At 37.4% G+C, this 25,325-nt stretch overlaps 2 protein-coding genes across 3 annotated transcripts; both read left to right on the forward strand.

Annotated features, from left to right (window-relative positions):
- Positions 1–391: 391 nt before the first annotated feature.
- Positions 392–1,117, forward strand: LOC137023816 (perforin-1-like). Its single transcript, XM_067390904.1, has 2 exons — positions 392–497; positions 591–1,117. Exons 1-2 carry the CDS (start codon positions 471–473, stop codon positions 999–1,001), a joined length of 438 nt encoding a protein of 145 aa, XP_067247005.1. The 5' UTR covers positions 392–470; the 3' UTR covers positions 1,002–1,117.
- Positions 1,118–4,235: 3,118 nt separating this feature from the next.
- Positions 4,236–7,584, forward strand: si:ch211-240l19.7 (uncharacterized protein LOC799219 homolog). 2 transcript variants are annotated; one of them, XM_067390906.1, is made up of 3 exons: positions 4,236–4,320; positions 4,425–4,539; positions 7,104–7,584. In XM_067390906.1, exon 3 carries the CDS (start codon positions 7,106–7,108, stop codon positions 7,505–7,507), a length of 402 nt encoding a protein of 133 aa, XP_067247007.1. In that variant the 5' UTR covers positions 4,236–4,320; positions 4,425–4,539; positions 7,104–7,105; the 3' UTR covers positions 7,508–7,584. The 2 variants fall into 2 exon arrangements, with proteins under 2 accessions (XP_067247007.1, XP_067247006.1); XM_067390905.1 differs by having other exon boundaries at positions 4,275–4,539.
- Positions 7,585–25,325: the final 17,741 nt, after the last annotated feature.

Raw genomic sequence — 25,325 nt, forward strand, 5'->3', positions numbered from 1 at the left:
CTGTTTGTGTTTAAGCTGTAATGTGGCTTAGATGCTGCTATATTTTTTTATTTATTTTACTATCATCACCTATTTTAATAATCAAATGTAACACTCAATGGTCACATATACTCCTCCTATTGTTTGCCTTTGCTTACTACCTACAGTTGTTACAATCTTTTAATAAATAAACACTTTAAATGGCATAAAACATGAAGATGATGTTAAAATTAGTAAACAAAAGCACTAGGGTTTGCATGAAGATATGATTCTGTTTTGGATCTTAAATGTTTGAATTTTTATTGATTCTTTTTTGCAATTGCAGACAGTATTACATTAGAGGTAATTTGCCAACTTGTTACATAGGCCTAAAAACGTTATATCAGCAATTCAGATAACAGATACGCATGGGATTTGAACCACCTGTTAATCACCAAAGAAAGAATTTTGCGTTGGCGTTTGCATTATAAAGAAGGCTTGGATCAAAAAACATGCACACAACACCTGATTCAAGAAAGGTAAGCCATCTTTACCACTACATCACACCTTTATTTCTGCATTTCGATATTTGTGTGTATTAAACCTTTATAATTGAACATCTGTTCTTTTAGACAGCCATGGCAGTCTTTCATGATCTTCGGCTGATGTCTCTGGCTGTGCTGATGCTGGCGTCTCAGCTGGACTTTGCCAGCGCTGCTGTTCGAGTGTTTGGCTTACATGCCAGGGACCTCACCGGTGATCCTGCTGGAAACAAACCTGATCCATACGTCAAGGTCTGGTGTGGCTCTACTTTTGGGGGACAGACAGAATATATCAAGGATACTGCTAATCCTTCATGGTCTGCAGAGTTCAACTTCCCAAATTGCAAAGCAAACGAAAACTTGAAGCTGGAGGTGTGGGACAAAGACCTGAATTATGATGATAAATTGGGCACATGTACCAAACAGGTGCAAAATGGGTCTTTCAGCAATAATTGTTATCTGAACAAAGGTACTGTGTTTTACAGGTATGAAGCAAAATAAACCTGTTCTAAATCAGCAGTTTGTAAAGCTGTTTTGACACAAACACCCTTTATAAGAAGCTCAGTAGTAATAAAATACAACAGCATTAAACATTCTGTGCATGTTTTACCTTGATATGTTCATTAAAATCTACATTACTTTTTAACTAAATGTTTTAGTCTATTTGCTGAAATAAAAAGTAGGCTACAAGGCTTAGCCTTAGATAGGAAATACAACTTACGAGTGAGAATCAAAGTCTAGTGAAAAGTGGGTGAAGAAAGATAGCTGAATTTTCAGCATAATTTCAACAGTCTTCACATGATCTTTCATAAATCATTCTAATATGCGGGTCATTTACAGCATGTTCCAAATGTACAACAAAACCAATGGCAAGAGTTTGGGCTGGGACACATATTTGTCATTAAATGTTCAATTCAGTTTGGTGGTGCTTAAGATGCAGAAATTGCACTTTACCTTTAGAGATCAATGCTTTGTCTGTAATCACTCACTCATTCACTAATAGCACATGGCAACTAAGTGCACTATGAATTGAGTGAATTCGGGAGCTGATGTGTTGTGCATCGGAGAGATTTACTTTTTTCTATAAAAAAATATTAATATATTAATAATAACAATCAAAGTTGGATTGACATGCTTAATTTGTGTTCACAATAGTTAAAATAAACACAATTCACAAAGTGCACCACGAGAGGGCACCAACTCTCTACTGTCTCCCTACTTGAGTTTTTGATATATAAGAGGTCATCATATAAGAATATCCTGTTTCAGAACTGAAAACTTCTTGCTAGTCCATTAAAAGCTTTTATTGACACCAGACCAGCGAATGACTGATCCTGGAATATACCTATCTATGACAGATAGGTGAAATGCGGCCTCTGCAGAAGAAATCAATGCCTACTTCATTGCAAGATTAGCCACGCCCACTGGCGTGTTAGTGAAGGAGGAGACGAGCAATACAGGACTAAAAATAACATTACCTTTCAAAGGATCCTAATGCTAGGTTATTTATTTTCAACATGTCTCAGTTGAGCTTTATTTGTCTGCTTTCATGAGCTCAACAATATGTCTGTGATCGGCTACAATGTTCATCACTGCAACTTTTCATGCCACGATCTAAATATAATGCCATAGATTCAAGTGTGCTGCTATAATCAACACTTCTTACAATTATAACCTTGAGAGCTGTAAAAGTAAAAATGTGCTAAAAGTTTATGAGAGAGTAATACTTAGCTATTTCATATGCAAAGATGTTAGCCAATCACAGCAGTGGGCGTTTACAGTGAAGTCTCACAGCAGACACGCCCCTTAAAACAGAGCGTTCAAATAAGAGGGCTAAAATCAGGGTAGGAAAAATGCTTTTATTTCTAAATTATGACAATTTTTGATGTAAAAACATACTAACATTATAAGTTCACCCCAGGAAACATTATAAAATAACGCAGTTCATGACCCTTTTGACATACAGACACAGCTAAAGTAACTTGCCCCAAATCTAACTTATTAGCTTATCAAACATGATAAAGAGCTACAAATGCTTTAAGAGAATGTGCTAACTCTGCTTCTGTGTCCTGTCCTTGAGCAAGACTGTCTTCTGCATCTGTGAATACAGGTGATAACAGATACGCATGGGATTTGAACCACCTGTTGATCACCAAAGGAAGAATTTTGCATTAGCAGTTGCATTATAAAGGAACATGCACTCAACACCTAATACAAGTATGAGTTGTATGAGTAATGTATTACAAGTATGAGTTGATACAATAAATCTGTTCCAAACAGCTTTGAAACAAACCTCAACTGGAACTACACTGATGGGAATAAAGCTGAACAATATGTGCTAACACTTTACAGTAAGGTTTCATTAGTTAGGTTAACATGAACTAAGAATGAACAATACTTCTACAGCATTTATTAATCTTAGTTAATAATTTCATCATTTACTAATAAATTATTAAAATCAAATATTGTATTTGTTAACATTAGTTAATGCACTGTGAACTAACATGAACAAACAATGAATAGCTGGATTTTTATTAATTAACATTAACTAAGATTTATAAATGAAGTAACAAATGTATTGCTCCTTGTTAGTTCATGTTAGGTAATACATTAACTAATGTTAACTAATATTATCAAATGACACCTTATTGTAAAGTGTTACACAATATGCAATAATAAAATGTATGTTTTGCATTGATATATGTTCAATAAAGTCTAACATACTTCTATAATAAAACAGCTTAAACGATTTATCATATTACACAAACTATGCATCTTTTCTATACACACCCAAACACAAAAATAGATGCATAAATTAAAAACAAAAGAAACCTTCATCATGTCTTTCAACATTCACACACATTCACTAAGAAGGATGACAAAGGAGGAAAGATTTAATGAAACTTTAATGTTTTTAATGACTGAACAGGAGAATATAAAATGAAATCATCTCAGATCACCATAATAATGATCAACATTCACAAACTGATATAAACACAAGAATGCGTAGGAAGTCCTGCACAGAAGAGCGCTTTAATAAGGACAAAAAAACCTGACAAATGTCTTAAAATGCAACATTTGACCAATGTCTTGAGTTGTGGTAAGCAGAATAATTGACTCCGGTCCGTTGAATTATTAAAGAATAATGCACACCCGATTCGACATGGCCGCATTTCTTGGGTGTGCATTAAGAGGCCTCACCGGTGACCCTTTTGGAAACGCCCCCGATCCATATGTCAAGGTCTGGTGTGGTCCACAGGACACTGCTGTGCTGACTTTTGCGGGGCAGACAGAACACCTCATAGATAACGCTTATCCTAGCTGGTCTGCAGAGTTCAACTTCCCAACTGCAAAGCCAGCGACAAACTGAAGATAGAGCTGTGGGATAGAGATGAGATAAATAATGATAGCTTGGGCTTGTTTTACAAAACACTGTGAAAAGTGTCCAGTCCTGAGCGCAGGAACTCTGACTTTCAACCTTTAAGTAAAATAAATCTCTCAACACTTTAATCTACTTTGAGACAAACCTTATCATTATAAAATGCATATGAAGTGAATGATGCCTGGAATGGTGTGTAAGTGTGTGTGTGAGAGAGAGAGAGAGGAACAGACTTACTTTAATATTAGCTAACCTTGGCACGTTCATACGAAAAATGAGTGTTGAGAAAGAATCGTTCATCGTTCATGATTCTTTTCAATGAATCGATTGATCCAGTTCAGTTCACACAAACGGTCTGATTCTGAAATGGTCCATTCAAGATTCGATCTCAACGGTTAACAGCTCTCTGAGGATCATCAGTAAATAACGACTTTCATTTCGGTCTGTTTGTTACATAAAGCTATAATGTGCTTCATAAAACTTTAATATAGCAGGCGAATCGTATTCACTTTATGATATTTATTATGTGTTTCGTCATTGTGAAGCGTGACCGCGCCCAGACCTCATTCACGTCCATTAGGCCTGTTAAAAACAACCAAAATATTCTTCAGAAATTCCTTGTCTTCCACAGAAGAACGTCATACGGATTTCGAAATGAGGGTGAGTAAATGAGGACGAGGTTTTAATTTTTTGAAGAAAAAAAAAACTGCTTTTCAGTGCTGAGATTTTGCTGCAGGGTTACCAAAATAACCACAAGGGCGCGTTACTGATAGAGCCCATAACTGAGATTAAAGAAAGAAGGGGAAAAAAGACAAAATTCGAAAGACAAAACGTTTCTTGTCTAATTCCAATGACTTTATCATTATCTATTTATTAGCCTATCTACAATTTATTTACACTGCACCACATGATCACACAAACTCTCTTTTTTAATGATCACGTGTCAATATCTGGGCCCACATCAAGCTTTTTTAATCATGCTTATGAAATAAAGAGCTACAGTACCCTTGCTTTAAAGGATTACTTCAGAATTAAAATTTCCTGATAATTTACTCACCTCTATGTCATCCAAGATATAGTCTTTTTTTCAGTCAATAAGAGAATCAGGTTTTTGAGGAAAACGTTCCAGGATTTTTCTCCATATAGTGGACTTCACTGATGCACAACGGGGTGAAGGTCCAAATTGCAGTTTCAGTGCAGCTTCAAAGAGCTCTGCATGATCCCAGATGAGGAATAAGGTATTGTCTAGGAAAACAAAATGCCATTTTCTAAAAATAAAATAAAATTCAACTTTTTAACCACAAATGCTCATCTTGCACTAGCTCTGTGATACGCCACGGATTATGTAATCGTGTTGGAAAGGTCACGGGTGACGTAGGTGAAAGTACACTGTTCCTCCAACTTCAAAATCGTTCAACATCATTGTTTTACCTTTTTTTGTGAAGAGCGTTTGACTTTTTTTTGCACTTTCTGTACTTCTGTGACTTTTCCAACATGATTATGTAATGTGTGGCGCCTCGCAGAGCTAGTGCAAGACGAGCATTTGTGGTTAAAAAGTATATAAAATTATTTATTTTATTTTTTTTTTAAAGAAAATAACCAATCGTTTTGCTAGATAGGACCCTTATTCCTCGTCTGGAATTGTTTAGAGCTCTTTGAAGCTGCATTGAAACTGACATTTGGACCTTCAACCCTTTGAACCCCAGTGAAGTCCACTATATGGAGAAAAATCCTGGAAAGTTTTCCTCTACATTTTTTTTTTATTTCTTTTCAACTGAAGAAAGAAAGACATAAACATCTTGGATGACATGGGTGTGAGTAAATTATCAGGAAATTGTAATTCTGAAGAGAACTAATGCTTTAAAGGCACTACCTCTGGATACAGACAGTGTGCAGGGTCATACACACAAAAACAAAACACCATCAGTGATCATGGGAACATACATCATGATAAAATAATGCAAAAACATTAACTAAATAACATGAAATGTAGGCTAACACATTACTATTTTTATTGTATGGTAATTCAAAGTTCTTACTTGCAAAATTCAAAACATGAACTTGACTGCATTTTAAAGTAAAATTACTTGTAATTCAATGTTAAACCATTTTCAGCTTGCCATGTATGCAAAGGTCACTTACATTTAACCAATTCATTTTTTTCTGTAGAAATTACACTTTTTTACAATGTATATATTTCATACAAAACAACACATTTATACTCTTTGGTATATTTCAGAATGTATTGAGTGTTATTTGCGCCCGCCTTTAATGTCAAAATCTGTATGTCCACTACTAAACCTTCATCTGGCCCTGATCCTCTATGATAAAGCTGTGAATGACACCACATGTGCACATGCACTCTGTGCCCTGTCCTTCCAAATGTGTACATGCACTACGTGTGTTCATTGAGCAAGACCCTCTTTTCCATATCTATATTCATATCCATATTGGATTCTGAGTCTGACAAGTACTCCATAAAATTAAGCCATTGCAGCTCTGTAATTTTGCCTGATTATCACAAACACAGACAAAAATACACATAAAAAATATAAAAAAAAAAAAACAAAACAAAAACATAAGCTATTATAACAAAAATGTGTGTTAATATTTGAGAGGTTTTTTTTCAAATGTGGTCCAACCAACATGCAAAAAGTCTCATAAAATATCAGATAATTTAAGCATTAACATTTATATGTGTATGTGTGTGTGTGTGTGTGTGTGTATATATATATATATATATATATATATATATATATATATATATATATATATATATATATATGTAACCAATATGAATAGTACATTTGAACTAAATATTTACAGGATTATTTATTTTCTTTATAATGGACACTATTATGACCCGCTATATATGAACCAGTGTTTTCTGCTTTTGTATCCGATCAGGACAGAAAATTATTAAAATGCATTTAATGCATTGTTAGGATGTAGTTTTATACATTCTTGGCAGCTTGACAAATGTAAAGAGGCCAACGTAGATACGCATGGGATTTAACCACATGTCCATCATCTTTTGCAAGATTTTTGTGGTTGCATTGGCTTTATAAAGGGGGTGAGGATGAGGAAGCATTCATACTGAATCTAATACAAGCAAGGTAAAGCATCTTTAAGCTTCTTGCTACTTTTAAAATATGAATGTTATGTTCTTCTCATTTCAATATTTGTGTGTGTTAAATCATTATAATTGAACATTCTTCTGACAGATATGGAGATCTTTTATGATATTCGGCTGGTGACTCTGGCCGTGCTGATGCTGGCGTCTCAGCTGAACTCTGCCAGCGCTGCTGTAGTGCTGTATGGTTTACGAGCCAGAGACCTCCCTGGTGATGCTCTTGGAAACAAACCTGATCCATACGTCAAGATGTGGTGCGGTGGCTCTTACCAGCTGACAAACTACATCCAGGGCAATGCTAATCCTTCATGGAATAATAGGTACTCCTTCTCAAGCTGTAAATCTGGTGACAGGCTACAGCTGGAGGTGTGGGACAAAGACATGAAGTATGACGATCGCTTGGGCTCCTATAGCGGAACGGTGGGAAGAGGAACCTATCATGGTACTTTTTCTGTGGGCAAAGGAAAGATGTATTACAGCTATGATGTGAAATAAATCTGTTCCAAATCAGCACTTTGTAAAGCTGCTTTGAGACAAACCTTCTTTTGTAAGAAGCTTGGTAATAAAGTACAAGAGGATGCATTGAACATTCTGTGTATGTTTTTCCTTGTTCCTTGAAATTTGTTCATCAAAATGTCCCTGACATTTGCTGACATGGCTTTCTAACAAAATGCCTTTAGTCTAAAAAAAGCTGATAAAAGCAGGACCCCTGTGCACTCATAATACATACTAGTGTCCTCAATTTAGCCTTTACGAGTGAGAAGCAGTGCAGTGAAAGTCCCTGAAAGGTGGATGAAGAAAGAAAGCTGAATTTTCAGCATCAATACTTCAGTCTTCAGTGTCACATGATCATCCAGAAATCATTGTAAAATAGCTATACTGATAGCTATACTACTATATTTATACAGTATATAGTAGTCAACATTTGAAGTGGATCAAAACCTTTCATCAAAGTTGTCAGGACAACTTTGATGAACTTTTTTGATTCTCTTAAAATGTCGAATACTGTATATTCACAGTGTGCAGAATTATTAGGCAAGTTGATTTTCTGATCTTTTCCAAGCACATTTTACCAATTCCAAACCACATCAATCTCAACTACTATTAATTTTGTATTTAATCACTTATATGTGATATATAATTGTATATTTATAATTGTTGAAGTCTGGAAATGAAAAACGCCTTCTATTCAGGTGTGCATAATTATTAGGGAGGTTTTCTTTTACAGGCAAAATGGGCCAAAGTTAAGGCCATGACCATTAGACAGCGAAATGCACATTGGGTCAGCAGGGTCATACAAAAACAGAGACTTAAAGAATCCTAATATAATGTGTTGTGCTGCTCACGTGAACAGCCTCTGCCAATACTGAGCCTGCGTTCTGACGTAGAACCTATAAGAGCTGGACATGAATGGCATAATAGAATGACAGAAAAGAAGATATTGTTGAATAAAGTTGTTATTTTTGTTTTGTGTTTGCGCACAAAAAGTATTCTTGTCGCTTTATAAAATTAAGTTTGAACCACTGCGGTCATGTCGACTGTTTTAACCATGTCTTTAGAACGTTTCTGGATCTTGAAAGTGGTGGTTAAATTGCTGTCTATTAAGGAGTCAGAAAGCTCTCGTATTTCATCAAAAATATGTGTTCCGAAGATGTACAAAGTTCTTACAGGTGTGGAAGGACATGAGTGTGAGTAATTAATAAACTTTTTAATTATGCTTATTAAACATGATAAAGAGCTACAAAAGCATTAAGAGAATGTAAGTCTGCTTCTGTGCTCCGTGTCCCGTCCTTGAGCAAGACTTCTGCATCTGTGATGTTGGACTTTTGAGTTGGACCAGTTGCATATCTATTCGCCATGTGCTTTCGAAAATGTCCACGGCTCAGCAACATAGAAAGACAAATACCCTGACAAAGTATATTGAATAAAAAATTGTTTTTTTTTTTTAATATATGAAATACTATGAAGCCCCACACATGACATGCAAGGGGGAGAAAAAAGTAAATTCTGTGCACAATTTACTACTTTGTTCCCTCGATTTGCTAAATTGTGTGCACGATTTATAAATGAAGGCAACGAATTTAGCCTACTTTTTTGTTCCTGCATGGCATTTCCTGGGCTCCATAATAGACAAATCAGCTGGGCAAAATATAATTTGCTCTTGTTTTACTTTGCTTACTACCTACAATTGTTACAATCTTATAATAAATTAACACCTTAAATGCCCAAATAACCTCAAGAGCACATTACCAACAGAGCCCTTTGATTAAAAAACATTTTGGGTGATCAATTATAGTCCTTCACAAAGTGCACCACAAGAGGGCACCGACTCCCTACTGTCTTGTGTCAAAGATTTAAGCAGGTATTACAGTTTTTCTCCATTGGTTTGGCTCATTTCTTGAAACAGAAATTACATTCTCAAAACAACATGGACAAATCTCCAAATCACTTGGCAATTGTTCACAACAGAATTGAATTTCTCATCATTTCATCAAATTGCAAATGTCTAAGTACATGTCTCAATGTCTCAGTACATCTTTGCAAATGATTAAGTATAGGTAGCCTACATTTAGCACAATTTTCAAGTTAATAGATCTTGTTGATCTAAACTGATTGTTGATTCTCAGTCTAATGGTCGTTCGCTCCAAAACGTGTCAGCGTCATTTCGTTGTATAAGTCATCATGTGCACAATAGTCTGTTCAATTGTCAAAATTAGTCAAGAACATAATACCATGAATACCATATATGAATCCTTGGAACATTTGATAAATTTATTACAGCAATTGACAGTCAGGTGAAACTAGAACTTGACTAACGAAGGAGGCGAGGGGGCAAGTGTGCTGCCATATCTGAGAATGGTGTGGTCACTCACATCCCCAGACTTGGCCCATACAATACACAGAAGCTTCTCATCTTCTTGGACCGCCTTCATTTTGATTTAAACCCTGAAAATGAGAGAGGTCTCGTAGGGCCTCACCTACCACAATATGTCATTATATGGGACAATGTGAATTTACACCGTGGCCCGCTCACCTGGTACACTACTCATCCAAGGATGGTTATGGTGTTCCTACTACCTAGTTTTTCTCCACTTGGAGGTGGAGAGTGTATAAGGATCGGGCTTAAGATCAGAGGTCCCTGCTCCAAGCAATGGACACTGCATGTGAGGATACTACAGAAGATCATTGTAGGGGATGGTTGTGACATGCACGCCATTTCTTCCTCGTTGTATTGCAAAGGAGAATATACGCTGTGATGTGGACGAGAATCTGTGGCCAGACAGACAGCAGCGTGTGGATGACCAGGAGGGTGAGGACGATGTCCAGGAGAGGGAGGGTGAGGACAGCGACCAGTGAAGAACTGTTAGTTGTGAAACTCCAGCTTTATTTACAGCACTGTAGGCTGCATATAATTTTGACTGTTTTTTGTTTGTGTGTTTATATTACAGTATATTATGCTGTATACATTTTCTTTTTACTCTGATGTATGGAAGTTACTTTATGTGTGAATGATAATGGTTACAATTTCCTTGGCAGTATGAGTGCAATGTGTGATGTCAAACCTTGGAGGCTACTCTTACCCTAAAATCCTATTTCTTTTTTTCAATTTTATGCACAGTGCATGTCAAAACCATCCCCTACAATGATCTCCAGTAATATCCTCACACGTATTGCATGGAGCAGGGACCTCTGATCTTGAGCCTGATGCTCATACACTCTCTACCTGCAAGCAGAGAAAAAACTCCTCAATAGGATTGAGGAAAGGAGAGTAAGGTGGTAGGAACACCATGACCATCCTTGGATGAGTAGTGAACCAGGCCCTGATGAGCAGGCCACGGTGGAAATTCACATTGTCCCATACAATGACCCATTACAGTTTTAATGTATTATGCTGGCTATACAATTACAGTACAGTAACCATTGTCAATGAAGGACTGAAAGGTGGGCATGAGGGATATTTCAATGGTCCTCTGCCATAGTGACAAAACATCTAAACATTTTGACTTGCAGTGCTTACACAATGCCAAAGGGACAAAGCATTTTGGGGGCACTGACTGTTTAAATGAGAAGGAAATTTAGTTTTGACACATGAGTGAACTGTTTTGGGAGAGGTATGAGCTTTTGCAGGTGAACCATGGTGCTGTGCCAAACTTACACTGTGTCTACAGACAGCATCACTGATGGGCTCTATTGTCTTTTGTCACTTCACATCACGCCGCTTATGTCCGGTGTAGACAACGTGTTACAGTTTCGCTATTAGTCGAGATGCTGTTGCCAAGAAACTCACAGACTCAGGTAAAACGTACTCGGTTACTAACGTAACCTCGGTTCCCTGAGATATGGAACGAGTACTGCGTATGGGGGAAAAGTCTCCCTTTTTCCCCGCCACTGAAGCCTTTTCAATAACGCAGTGTAACTGCACCGTCATTGGTTCACTCATAGAATAATGGCGGCGCGGCTCAGCTGCATGGCCTATGAGAAGAGAGCGCGCGCACATTCCCGCCAAAAGGGGCGGGGTAATGTGCTATATAAGCGAGCGAATCGCCATAGGCCATCAGGCCATATCGACTGAAGCGACGACCTAAGCCGCAGCCTCATGGCACGGCAAGTAACGCAGTACTCGTTACATATCTCAGGGAACCGAGGTTACGTTAGTAACCGAGTACGTTCCCTTTCGATATTTCACTCGTACTGCATATGGGGGAACGAATTCAACCACGCCGTGCGGAAGTATGGAAGATACTTCGCATTCCTCCGGGTCTATGCTGTGTGTAGAACACCAGCCAGCGAAAACCGACCACTTCTGGGCGTAGAGACGTCTCGTGGACGGAGCTCTCGCCTGTGAAATAGTATCTAGCACATTCCTGGGGAGGTCAGACGGCTCCCGTCGAGGATCCACAGATTTAGAGCCCAAAGCTCCGGCTGTGGGTGCCAGATTGTTCTGTTCGCCTGAGAGAGGAGATCCCGTCTCAGGGGAATTGGCCATGGGGCTTTTGTGGAAATCCGAAACAGCTCCGAGGTCCAAACCTGGCTCCTCCAGAGTGGGGCCACCAACAGAACTTTGTGTCTGTCCTCTCTGATCCGTCTGACGACCTGAGGGATCAGGGCGATCGGAGGAAAGGCGTAAAGAAGGGTATTGGGCCAGATGTGGGCCAATGCGTCGTCCTTCTTGGAGAAATAGGTTGGGCAATGAGAGTTGTCTCCTGAGGCAAAGAGGTCCACCTCTGCTCTCCCGAAGAGCTCCCATATGGTTTGAACAGTCTGGGGGTGGAGCATCCACCCGTCCGAGGGGATGTTGTTCCGAGACAGCATGTCTGCTCCCAGATTGCTTTTCCCAGGTATATGAGTCACTTTGAGTGAGCGAACACTTGGGGAAGCCCATTCCAGGAGGCATTTCGCCAGAGCGCATAAGCGGCTGGACGAAAGACCCCCCTGGTGATTTATATATGAGACCACTGTCATACTGTCCGATTGGACTAGGACGTGGCGATCCGTCAGACGAGAATGGAAGGCTTGGAAGGCTCGTATCACTGCCAATAATTCGAGGCAGTTGATGTGAAGGTGGCTTTTCTCGTGTGTCCATGAGCTGAAAGCCGGGCTGCCCTTGCACAGGGCGCCCCAACCTGAGTTGCATGCGTCTGTCGAGAGAACCGTCCTTCGTGTTACTGCCTGTAGGGGTACTCCTAGAGTGAACCAGGTAGGGTTCATCCAAGGTTTCAGAGCCATCGAACAGGCCTGATTGACCTTGAGGCGAAGCACTGGGGAGGCAGAAGCCATGAGCCCTAGCAACCTCTGGAAGAGCTTCAGAGGGAGGTAGGCCTTGTTCTTGACAGAAGCCGCGAGCTGCTGAATGGCCAGAGCGCGCTCTGGTGAGACTACGACCGTCATGCGGACCGAGTCGAACACTGCACCCAGGAACGAAATTCGTTGAGTGGGGAGTAGTGAGCTCTTGGCTAGGTTGAGTCGGCGAGGGCACGGGCGCTGCGGGGATCCGGCGAGTCGGCTGGGTCATTAATAACTGCATCAGTCTGCTATCAATGTCTCAAGACTCGGTTACTAGCTCTAAAATGACTTTTTGGAATTAGCAATGGAGGCATGGGTCGTGGGATGCGTAAGAAATCTTTGTAAGAATGAGTAGGAAGTCCTGCACACAAGAGGCTTTAAGGACAAAAACCTGACAAATGTCTTAAAATACAACATTTGAACAATGTCTTGAGGTGTGGTAAGCAGAATAATTGACTCCAGTCCATTGAATTATTAGAACATGGCCGCATTTCTTGGGTGTGCATTATTTTCTAATAATTCAATGGCCGGTCCTCAATTATTCCTTACGAATAGTATATATACTGATCTTCTCCTGGAACAAGGCCACATATTAAAGGATTAGTTTACTTTGAAATAAAAATTAGCCCAAACTTTACTCACCCTCAAGCCATCCTAGGTGTATATGATTTTCTTCTTTCTGATGAACATAATTGCAGAAATATTAATAAATATCCTGACACATCCGAGCTTTATAATGGCAGTGATAGGGATCAATGAGTATGAGCTGAAGAAAGTGCTTCCATCAACACTCTCTGAACACTTTAAGCTACTTTGAGACGAACTTTACCATTATAAAATGCTCAATAGTAATAATCGTTGACTGATATGTTTAACAAAATCTACCCACTGCTGATTTTGCATATGACATGCTTTAAAAAAAAAGTGTACTCACATTACAATCCTAATAAAAGTCATGAATCAAAGTTACCTCTGCACTATACATTTTATCAGGCTCTTCACAGTAAAGAGCTGATCTAAATCATATGGTTTGTCAGTACTTTGGACAACTATGGTAAATTGATTCAGTCACATTCTTACATGTTTGTGCCATATTTTTCCTTTTCCTGCTCACAGATTTATTTCACACTTGGTGAGGAATAAATTCCCCCATTGAAGTGCACATCATCACACCACATTTGATACTTGTAAACACAAGCATTTTATGCTAGTTATGTTAGGAAGTGTACATCAAACATGTACTAAATAAGTCAGCTAGTATGTTTTTTTTATGCCCCTAGAGGGGAAAAAGTAGAACTTTCTCGGAACAATAAAGTTGAAGTGAATAAAGCTTGGAATGGTCAAGCTTCAAAACTGCTAAAAACACAATTAAAAGTAGTCAAAATGACTTGTATCCCATATTTCAACTCTTATTAAATCAAATAGTTATAAATACTGTGTGTGTGTGTGTGTGTGTGTGTGTGTCAAAGTTCGTGAACGAATCACGCTTATGAATCTTTTCCATGAATCAGTTGATCCAGTTCACACAACCGGCTTGATTCTAGTCCATTCAAGTTTCGGTCTAGTTAACAAGCGAGCTCTTGAAGTGTAGCTTATCAGTGAATAACGAATTTAATTTCAGTCTGTTTGTCACATAAAGGTATAACGTCATAAAACTTGAATATAGCGACGAATAGTATTAATTTCGAATCACTTTTATGCTAGCTATATTTATTAGCCTATGTTTTTCATCATTGTGGAGCATGACCTCAATCACTAACTGACATTTTCTTTAGAAAGTCCTTGTTTTCCAGAGAAGAAACAAGAAAGTCATAAGGATTTCGACATGAGGGTGAGTAAATGAGGACGAATTTTACATTTTTGGATAAACTCCTTTAATATTAATTTCAAGGATGAGATTTTGCACATACTGCATGGTTACCTACCCCAAAATAAGAGCGCATTACTGATTGAGCCTATAACTGAGACTGGGGGAAAACTATTCAAATGGCAAAATGTCCCTTTAAATCCAATGACATTATCTTTATTTAATACATTATATATAACACAGTGCACCACATGATGGCACCAACTCCCTTTAGTGAACACTAGGCTATCAAAATAACCTAAATCAAGTTATGCTTATGAAATAAAGAGCTACAGTACCCCAGCTTTGAAAGGCTTACTGGGTACAGGGCCATACACAAAAAAACACCATGCAAGGGAACTTACATCACACTAAAATAACATAGACTAAACTAACATAAAAAAAGTTAAATAACATGAAATGTAACACATTACAGTTTTTTTTCTTTTTCTTTGAATTATATAGTAATGCATTGTTTTTATTTTCAAAAAACATGAATTTGACAGTATTTTACAGTAAAATTACATTGAACTTTCATCATGGTTTTTTTGCCATCCGACGAAACGGGAACATGAAATCAATTAGAAGATCCCGATCACAGAAACTAGTTAGGTAAGAATCTAAATGTACTTTATCTTTTCTAACACGTGTATTTTCTAACACACATTTTCTAACACATTATAAGTGATTCAGTTGGCCCAGTTTCCCAAACCATTCGTTCAGTTCTCAAAACAAAGACACATTTCTCAAAACGTTTAACAATGACTACATTAGGTAGCAAAACTGATGACAGACCAGTCAAAATCTAAATGAAAGCTGGATGAAAAATTTACAGGGGTTTTAAACTTACACAGTAGGATGAGGGAAATTTCACTATGTACAGTAAACTAGCAAGTTGTACACCCTGAAACTTTTGATTGTCAACTTTCTCTGTAACCATTTGTACTGTATTTTTGCAGAACTGAGAAATGACTGCCTAGGGATATAGGCCTTGTCTTGTGTCAGAAGACCAGTACACTGCTATAATACTGTATATAGTTATATATATATATAGCTGTATATATATAGCTACTGTAATAAAATTTGGGCAAATGTGCAGAGGATGCTGAATTTAGTTTTACTGCAATTGACAATATACTGTTTTGTGGTGCATACTACTGCAAGATCAATTTATAATAGTAAAATAAAAAAAGAAAGAAGAAAAATCATTGCTGTATTTTACTGTATCTGTAAATTTATTTTTGTATAGTGTAGTAGACAGTGAGCTGCAAAATAATTCCTGAATCCCAGTAAGTGGTATTTTTGTTACAGTGTTACATGAATTTATATCACTAGTGTTCACTGGGCAGTGCAGTAGTCTGTGTATTTGTTAAGTTTTGTTTGTCATCTGAGGCCAAAGTTTGATTTGTCAGACAAGAATAAGTTTTTGACTAGAACATTTTATTTTGACCTGGAAGTTTGAGGTTTGTACAAGTGCATAGTATTGAGATTGTGTATAGTTGTGAGAAAATGTTGAATTGTTTCGTTTTGAACTAGACTGAAAAGTTTGAAAGACAAACTTATGCTGGCTTGTCATAAAGCCAACTTAAAGTCTTGTTTAAAAAACATAAATAGTTTGATCAGTTAGGCCAGAATATAGATGTTCTAGGTAATTGCTAAAGTGTTGCTATGTGGTTGCTAGGAGATTCTGGGTGGTTGCTAGGCGCTTGCTATGTAGTTTCTGGGGTGTTGCTAGAGTATGTAGTTGATAGGGTGTTCTGGGTGAACACACACAGACATTCCCACCTCTGTTAATAACAGAAACTCAAAAATTGTTTGCAAAAACCAAGTTTTTGTTGTTCTTTAACATGCACTAAAACATGTTATTTTATGCCACTGAAGTAGCCTGTGTAATATTAATAAAACTGCTCATCTCCTTTAGTGATACAAGCTCAGACTCATTTTGAATCTGTTGATGTTTTTCATATAGTGCCTTTAATTGGTGCCATGATGAATATTGAAATCTTGTTATTTATTTTTAATTTTAAATGGTATATAGGACTACTTTATGGTAATGCAATGTTTGTGAACACAATTGTGTATGTCAGGGCATAAATCTCCAGAAATCCATGGGTGCTTGCTTTTGGTGTTGCCAGACCTCATGCCACCCCTTTGCCACCCTATAAATAATTTTCTATATCCGCCCCTGAGTACAAACCCTTGATCTGGCCATGATTCTCACTGATAAAGGTGTGAATTGCAACAAATGTGCCCTGTCCTTCCAAATGTGTACGTGTGCTACATGTCCTTTCCCTGAGTAAGACCCTCATCTCCATTTTCAATTTCATATCCATATTGGATTCTGAATCTGACCAGTACCTAATTAAAATAAACCATTGCAGTTCCATATCATTTTGTCATGTGCGTTTTCAAGTTGTAATTCTGGTCATAAGCTAAAGGTGGAAGTGATGGACGAAGACACGGGCAAAGACGATATATTGAGCTGGTATGAAGGAAATGTGGGAAAAGGATATAACAATTTTGTTCAATTTTCTGCTGGCAAAGGTACCATGCAGTTCACCTACAATGTGACTTTTACTCTATGTCCAGTACAAATTCTTGATCTGGCCATGATTCTCACTGATAAAGGTGTGAATTGCAACAAATGTGCCCTGTCCTTCCAAATGTGTACGTGTGCTACATGTCCTTTCCTTGAGTAAGACCCTCATCTCCATTTTCAATTTCATATCCATATTGGATTCTGAATCCGACCAGTACCAAATTAAAATAAACCATTGCAGTTCCATCATTTTGTCATGTGCTTTTTAATTGTGCTTTTTTATTTTTAATATACCAATCAATTGATTAATATATGAATCAATCAGTTATTTTTAAATATATGAAAATATTCTAACAAAACTTTTTAATATTTGAGAGATTTTTGTCAAATGGGGTCCAACCACATGCAGTAAGTCTCTTAAAATATCAGATTATTTAAACATTTACATTTGTTCCATATAAACAAATGTAAAACAGGACAGATAAATACAAAAATAATTTCAATTATTTGCTTTTATGCTTTCTTAGGGTGTAGTTTTAGACATTATTGGCAGCTTTACAAATAAACACATAACACAGATGGGATTTGACCACCTGTTAATCAACTTTTGGATTATTTTTCTGCTTGCATTGGCTTTATAAAGGGGGAGTGGATCAGGAGGCATTCATACTGACTCTAACACAAGCAAGGTAAGGTATCTTTAATTCTGAATCACACTTTAGCTTCCTGCTGCTTTGAACATTTGGACGTTGTGTTCTCAATTCAATATGTTTGTGTTAAATCTTCATTCTAATTGAACATCTGTTCTTTCTGACAGCCATGGCAGTCTTTTATGATCTTCGGCTGATGACTCTGGCCGTGCTGATGCTGGTGTCTCAGCTGGACTCTGCCAGCGCAACTGTAGAGTTGAGAAATTTAAGAGGCAGTAAACTTTCTGGTGATTTTGGAAACAAACCCGATCCATACATCCTGATGTATTGCAATGGTCAAGAGAAGATGGCACGAAAAAAAGAGGCTAATAGTAATCCTGATTGGACAGGACAAGTGTTCACGTTTTCAAGTTGTAAATCTGGTCACAAGCTAAGAGTGGAAGTGTGGGACGAAGACCCGGGCAAAGACGATCATATGGGCTCGTATCAAGGAAATGTGGGAAAAGGATCTAGCAATCCTGTTAAATTTTCTGTTGGCAAAGGAACCGTACAGTTCACCTACGATGTGAAATAAATCTGTTCATAATCAGCACTTTGAAAAGCTGTTATGACACTAACATCCTTTGTAAGAAGCTCAGTAATAAAGCACAACAGCATTGAACATTGTGTCTGTTTTGCCTTGATGCTTTGTTCATTAAAATCTACCCTCTGCTGACATTGCTTTTTAATCAAAAGCTTTTAGTCTATTTGCTGAAAGAAAAAGTAGGCTAGTGCACTCACAATATACTAGTGTCCACAAATGAGCTTAAGATAAAACTCAAGAGCGAGAATCACAAGGTGGGTGACGAAGGATTATCGTTACTCCAGTCTTCTCATGATCCATCGTAAATCATTCTAATATGCTGAACAAATGTTTAATACATGAGAACTCTGCACTGCAACCTTTCATTTTCATTCAGTAATTAAATTACTTTTCAGACAGAGTAATTAGGAAAGTATTTTAAATACAACATTGATGATGTAATTAGTAATTAATTACTTTTTTGAAGTAACTTACCCAACACTGGTCAAGAAGCACCTGACTAAATCTGCTAAGGGGTTTTCTCTACTTTCCTTGCAGCAACTCATATTCTATTTCCTGTATTTATGTGCATGTTTCGGCAGGAGCCTTCACTCATGCCAACAACAGAAGCATAGCCAATCTAATCCGCCAAGACAAAGCCTATATATATTCTTATCAATAAAATGCTTAATTCTATTCTGAGAGTTGTCATGTTTAAAATGATAATATTCATCCCAAACTGAGGTCATGCTACACACTGCTAAGTTACTTATCCCAAATAACCTCAAGAGCCCTTTTAATAAAAAAAATAAAATAAAAATAAAAATGTGGGTGCTCTATTCCAATGAAATGATCGATTATAGTTATTCACAAAGTGCACAACAAGAGGGCACCGACTCCCTACGGTCTTGTGTCAAAGTCCCTTTAAGACAAGTCATTTCACTCGGCGGCCATCTTTGAAACGCCCCTCGGGCATCTTGGGCATTATGCAATCTCTTTGAATGGGGAAACATCAAATTCTCCAAAACTGTTTGCCAACCTTACGATTAAATTTCATATTTGAAATCACCAATGAAATCTAACAACAACCGGCTCATAAATTGTGTTTCTAAATGCTCGAATCATGACAAAAAAAACTGTATTTTTCAAGCTGGATCAAGCTAATGCGCATGCGCAGACCTAAATGCGCGTCTCTTCGGAGGCGCGCGTCTGACTGTTTCAGAAACCGGTTATTCTAACGGCCGCTGAAGTGACGCGATGACTTTACCAGTTGGCGATTGGCTCTTATTTAGAAGGCGGGACTTATTCCGCCATTTTGCGCGTTACACTTTCTCCCATTCAAAACAATACGAGTGACACGTCTTGTGCTATTCTATTGTCTTTGCTTGTGTCAAAGATTTTGGCAGGTATTAACACAGAGACGCAGTTAAAATAACTTGCCCCAAATCTAACTTATTATCTTACTATGCTTATCAAACATGATAAAGCGCTACAAAAGCTTTAAGAGAATATACTCTGTGTCCCATCCTTGAGCAAAACTCTTCTGCATCTGTGATTTTGGACTTTGAGTTGGACCAGTTCCGCATGTTCCGAATGTTCACAGCTCAGCAACCGAAAAGGACAAATGCCCTGACAAAGTAAATTAAATAAAAAATGACTTTTTCTGAAAATATATGAAAGACAAATCTTCATGTAAGGAAATCCCATCAATTTCAGCAGCTGGGCAAAAATATAATTTGCCAGCTGTTGCTCTTGTTTGCCTTTGCCTCCTTCCTACAATTGTTACAATCTTATAATAAATAAACACCTTAAATGACATAAAAGATGGATGTCATTGCTCTAAAGATGATGTTAAAATGACTAAAGCATAGGATTTGCATGAAGACATGATTCTGTTTTGGGTAAGTTTTCAACAACCTTAAATGTTTGAATTTTTCTGCAGTTGCAGAGAGTATTACAATGGAGTTTCATGAGTTTTCTGCATATGATGCTTATGAAAAACTTGCTTTTGTAGCTGGTTTAGGACAGTGAAATATTAAAATAGTTTTTATACACTAAAAAAATCCGTAAAAATAGGGGATAATGTTCTTATTTATTTTTTACAGGTGTTTTAGGCAACCTGTATTTTAAATTTTGCACTTTATTTAGTTGTGTTTTATGGTTAATGGAAATGACTGTAAAATTACTTGATGTTATTTTACAGATTTATTTTTCACGTACAAGTCTTGCTGACTTGGCAAATTAAAATTTGTCAACTTGTAACATGGAAAAAAGTTGTGTCAGCAAATCCGAGAAACAGATACACTTGGGATTTTAACCACCTGTGTTTAACCACATGTATGAGGACTAGCCTACATGAAAAACCATATGTAAAAAAATAAAAATAAAATAAATAAAAAAACAAGCAAGCCCAAGAAAGACGATTGCAAGCAACCATTTTAACAGCTGAATTCAGCACCACAGAAGCGCGCAGCAGCAAAACACACACACTGAACTTTACAAGCATCTAAGCAGCCATCTAAAAGAGAAAACCGTTCCACAAATTTCAAATCGACAACAGCGTTGCATATTTGCCGAGAAATAATGGTAAATAAGCCTTACCTAAGCAGAAAATCTTTTTTCTAGAATTTGTGCATGCAAAATCGTTAATTAATTCTGCCTTCACGTGCTATTGGAATTATCGTAAATAAGAGCTTCCTAGGTAAAAAATTGTACATGAACATTTGCATATGTAATCATTTGAAGCGTAGGCTTTTGTATGTTTTATACACACCGAAAATTGCCTGTTTTTGACTCAAATAACAGAATCGTCAGCCACCGGACTATCTATAGCACTGTGAATGATGATATGGTTGTCAGTGCATGGGGCACCACATATAGGCTTGTAATTTTGGTTTTAATAAGATTTTGCCAATAAATAGGCAAGAATAAACCTGGTGTCCTCCATGCAGCGGCATGCACAGACCTCCGCGAGGGCAGGGGCGAAATCGCGTTCTGGGGGAGGAGAAATGGGAACGCGGGGGCACCGCGATGAAGAGACCTACATCGGATGAGACGGATTTTTCAGTTCCCTGCAGGAATCATTTGATTCTCCCGCAACCCGCACATGAGTAGTGTCTCACCGCCCGCGTCCATCAAATCTTGTCCCGCGCCGCACTCTGTTGCGTTGGGTCCCGCGGACCCTCTGTATATTGTATCATTAACTGTTAATTTTGTATCTGTATCTTTCCAGCTAAATAATATATATACAAAACATGATTTAAAAAAAAAGTCTAGTCATTATCTTAATCACTTGGTGCCCCCCATTGGCTGGTGCCCCAGGGCACTCGCCCAATCCCCTCTATGCATAAGTGCATTATAAAAGAAGGCTAGGATCAAAGAACATGCACACACCACCTGATACAAGCAAGGTAAGCCATCTTTACATCACACCTTTAGACATTATTTCTGCATTTAAAATATTGTGTGTAAACCTTCTTTATAATTGAACCTGTATTATTTCTGACAGCAGCCATGGCAGTCTTTCATGATCTTCAGCTGATGTCTCTGGCTGTGCTGATGCTGGCGTCTCAGTTGGACTTTGCCAGCGCTGCTGTTCGAGTGTTTGGCTTACATGCCAGGGACATCAGTGATGCTGCTGGAAACAAACCTGATCCATACGTCAAGGTCTGGTGTGGCTCTACTTTTGGGGGTCAGACAGAATATATCAAGGATACTGCTCATCCTTCATGGTCTGCAGAGTTCAACTTCCCAAATTGCAAAGCATTTGATGACATAAAGCTGGAGTTGTGGGACAAAGACCTGAATTATGATGATAAATTGGGCACATGTTACAGTAAGGTGGAAAATGGGTCTTTCATCGTTAATTGTTTTCTGAGCAACGGTACCGTGATTTACAAGTATGAAGCAAAATAAACCTGTTCTGAGACAAACATCCTTAGTAGTAATAGTACAACAGCACTGAACACTGCATGTTTTACCTTGATATGTTCATTAAAATCTACCCAGACATTGCTTTTCACAAAAATGTTTTAGTCTATTTGCTGAAATAAAAAGTAGGCTATCTGTGCACTCACAATATACTAGTGTCCACAATTTAGCCATAGATAGGAAATAAAACTTACGAGTGAGAATCACAGTGCAGTCAAAGGTGGGTGATGATTATTTCTCCAGTCTTCACATGATCTTTCATAAATCATTCTAATATGCGGGTCATTTACAGCATCCAAATGTACAGCAAAACCAATGGCAAGAGTTTGGGCTGGGACACATATTTGTTTTCTTTGTTTTTACATGGATTTTGATCAGATTGATGTCTACAATATTTAACAACAATACTTTTAAATTAAGTCACTTTTCTGTTCATGTGTAAGATATCATGATGTACAATGAGGATTTTTAATTACCATGTTAATGGATAATACAAACTTTGATTTGTTAGGCCATAAGGCATGAACTAATTTGTATAAACTGTGAACAAATACTTTTAACTATATAATTTTGAAAATATATTAATAAATGTGTAACCATAGCTATAGTAAAATGTCTCCATTGACTGTATGTGATATTATTTCTGTATGTTCATGTTGTGAACTTGTGACAAATAGTATAAAGACACGGAGGTATGGGCTTTTAATGTCAAAATATAGGTCTGCATGTATTTAATCATTGCAAATCCTTGAACAAGTGAAACATTTAAGCCAATGAGACATTTAACAACAGAAGGTGTATACAGTGAGTGTGTGATAGTTCTGTCATGATGTGAAGGAATTTATATTTATATTAAGTGTTTATCTGCTATAGGCTATTGAATCCATCGTTCACATTTTATCATTAAAGATTGTTTTTTTTTTTTGCATTTGTCAAAAATATTTATCATGTTAATACTAAATAAATAGTATTAATTAATAAAACGTATTCATTACGTTTTCAGGGATGAAATGCCATGATATGGGTTTATGATTTTTAAGTGTTTTAATATGATTATTTGGTGTTTGCTTGTTTTTATTTTATTATGAGCAGTTTAAATATGTTTTAAACCTATTAATTTAGAAATGTTTTTTAAATATCCTATTTGTTTTCATACAGAGAAACAGACGTTTCACTTGTTCAAGGATTTTTTTAATGCTTATTTGACATTAAATAGCTGCTACATAATCTATGTATTATGTCACTCTTAAAACAGATGTGTTAAAAACTACAACTTGCGTTATATAACATACCTGTGTGTCTAGTTAAGGACAACACATTTTGTGTTACTTTCATTTGTATTCGGTATGTGGATTCTTTGGTAAATCAGTCACATTTCTGAGCAGGCTTTGCAAACAGAATTTTATGATATGGACTCAACAGTAAAGCAACAATATGTAAGTAACTGTGTTAATTCTGGTGCCTGATCTGATATTAATGATTCATGTACAGTCAGATGTTCTTTGCCTATGTATCAGAAAATCAAACCGGTGACTACAGGGTCAACTGTCATTTTTCTCTTAGTAGGATAAAAAAAAAAATTTAAACAGTGATTAAATTATATATAGAAAGCGATCAAAGAATGCTTCTTTTACAATCGCAGGAGCTGTCAATCAAACAGCACAAGTTTATCAGTGACTCGTGCCAAAATTCCCTTTTTATTCAATGAATCTCTTATTTGCATCACATTTGCACTGTTAGTTATGATGAAAGCATTCATTAGTGAGTAGAAATTGAGTTGCAATGATGAAATCACTGCTTTCATGCGCTCAACAACAGCAGTCTGTGATCGGCTACAATGTTCATCACTGGAACCTTTCATGCCACGATCTAATGCCATGGATTTAAGTGTGCTGCTATAATCAACACTTCTCACGATTATAACCTTGAGAGCTGTAAAAGTAAAAACATGCTAAAAGTTTATGAGAGAGTAATACTATTTCATATGCAAAGATGTTAGCCAATCACAGCAGTGGGCGTTTACACTGAAGTCTCACATCAGACACGCCCCTTAAAACAGAGCGTTCAAATAAGAGGGCTAAAATCAGGGTAGGAAAAATGCTTTTATTTCTAAATTATGACAATTTTTGATGTAAAAGCATACTAATATTATAAGTGCACCGCAGGAAACATTATAAAACAATGCAGTTCATGACCCTTTTGACATACAGACACAAAGTAACTTGCCCCAAATTTAACTTATTAACCATATGCTTATCAAACATGATAAAGAGCTATAAATGCTTTAAGAGAATGTACAAACTCTGCTTCTGTACTCTGTGTCCTGTCCTTGAGCATCTGTGAATACAGGTGATAACAGATACGCATGGGATTTGAACCACCTGTTGATCACCAAAGGAAGAATTTTGCGTTGGTGTTTGCATTATAAAGGAGGCTAGGATCAAAAAACATGCACACAACACCTCATACAAGCAAGGTAAGCCATCTTTACCACTACATCACACCTTTAGACATTATTTCTGTGTTTTGATATTTGTGTGTATTTATAATAGGACATTGTTCTTTTGGACAGCCATGGCAGTCTTTTATGATCTTCGGCTGATGTCTCTGGTTGTGCTGATGCTGGCGTCTCAGCTGGACTTTGCCAGCGCTGCTGTTCGAGTTTTTGGCTTAAATGCCAAGGGCCTCGACGGTGATTTAATTGGAAGATCCGATACATACGTCAAGGTCTGGTGCGGCTCTACTTATGGGGGGGAGACAGAACAACACAGTAGCACTAACCCTACATGGTCTAAACAGTTCAACTTCCCAAACTGCAATACGAATGATAACCTGAAGCTGGAGGTGTGGGACAAAGACCTAGTTTTTGATGATCTTTTGGGCACTTGTGGCAGACTGGTGCAATATGGGTCTTTCACCGTTACTTGTTATCTGAATGAAGGAACCCTGTTTTACAGTTATGAAGCAAATTAAACCTGTTTTAAATCAGCAGATAGTAAAGA

Source organism: Chanodichthys erythropterus, chromosome 8 (genome assembly GCF_024489055.1).
Source record: "Chanodichthys erythropterus isolate Z2021 chromosome 8, ASM2448905v1, whole genome shotgun sequence".
Classification (NCBI taxonomy): domain Eukaryota; kingdom Metazoa; phylum Chordata; class Actinopteri; order Cypriniformes; family Xenocyprididae; genus Chanodichthys; species Chanodichthys erythropterus.

Bases quoted from the DNA above. Each gene is read 5' to 3' on its own strand.
- LOC137023816 (XM_067390904.1), top strand. From the start codon at position 471: ATGCACACAACACCTGATTCAAGAAAG. The intron at 498-590 runs GTAAGCCATCTT...CTGTTCTTTTAG, and splicing joins CAACACCTGATTCAAGAAAG to ACAGCCATGGCAGTCTTTCA.
- si:ch211-240l19.7 (XM_067390905.1), top strand. From the start codon at position 4,392: ATGATATTTATTATGTGTTTCGTCATTGTGAAGCGTGACCGCGCCCAG. The intron at 4,540-7,103 runs GTGAGTAAATGA...TTCTTCTGACAG, and splicing joins ATACGGATTTCGAAATGAGG to ATATGGAGATCTTTTATGAT.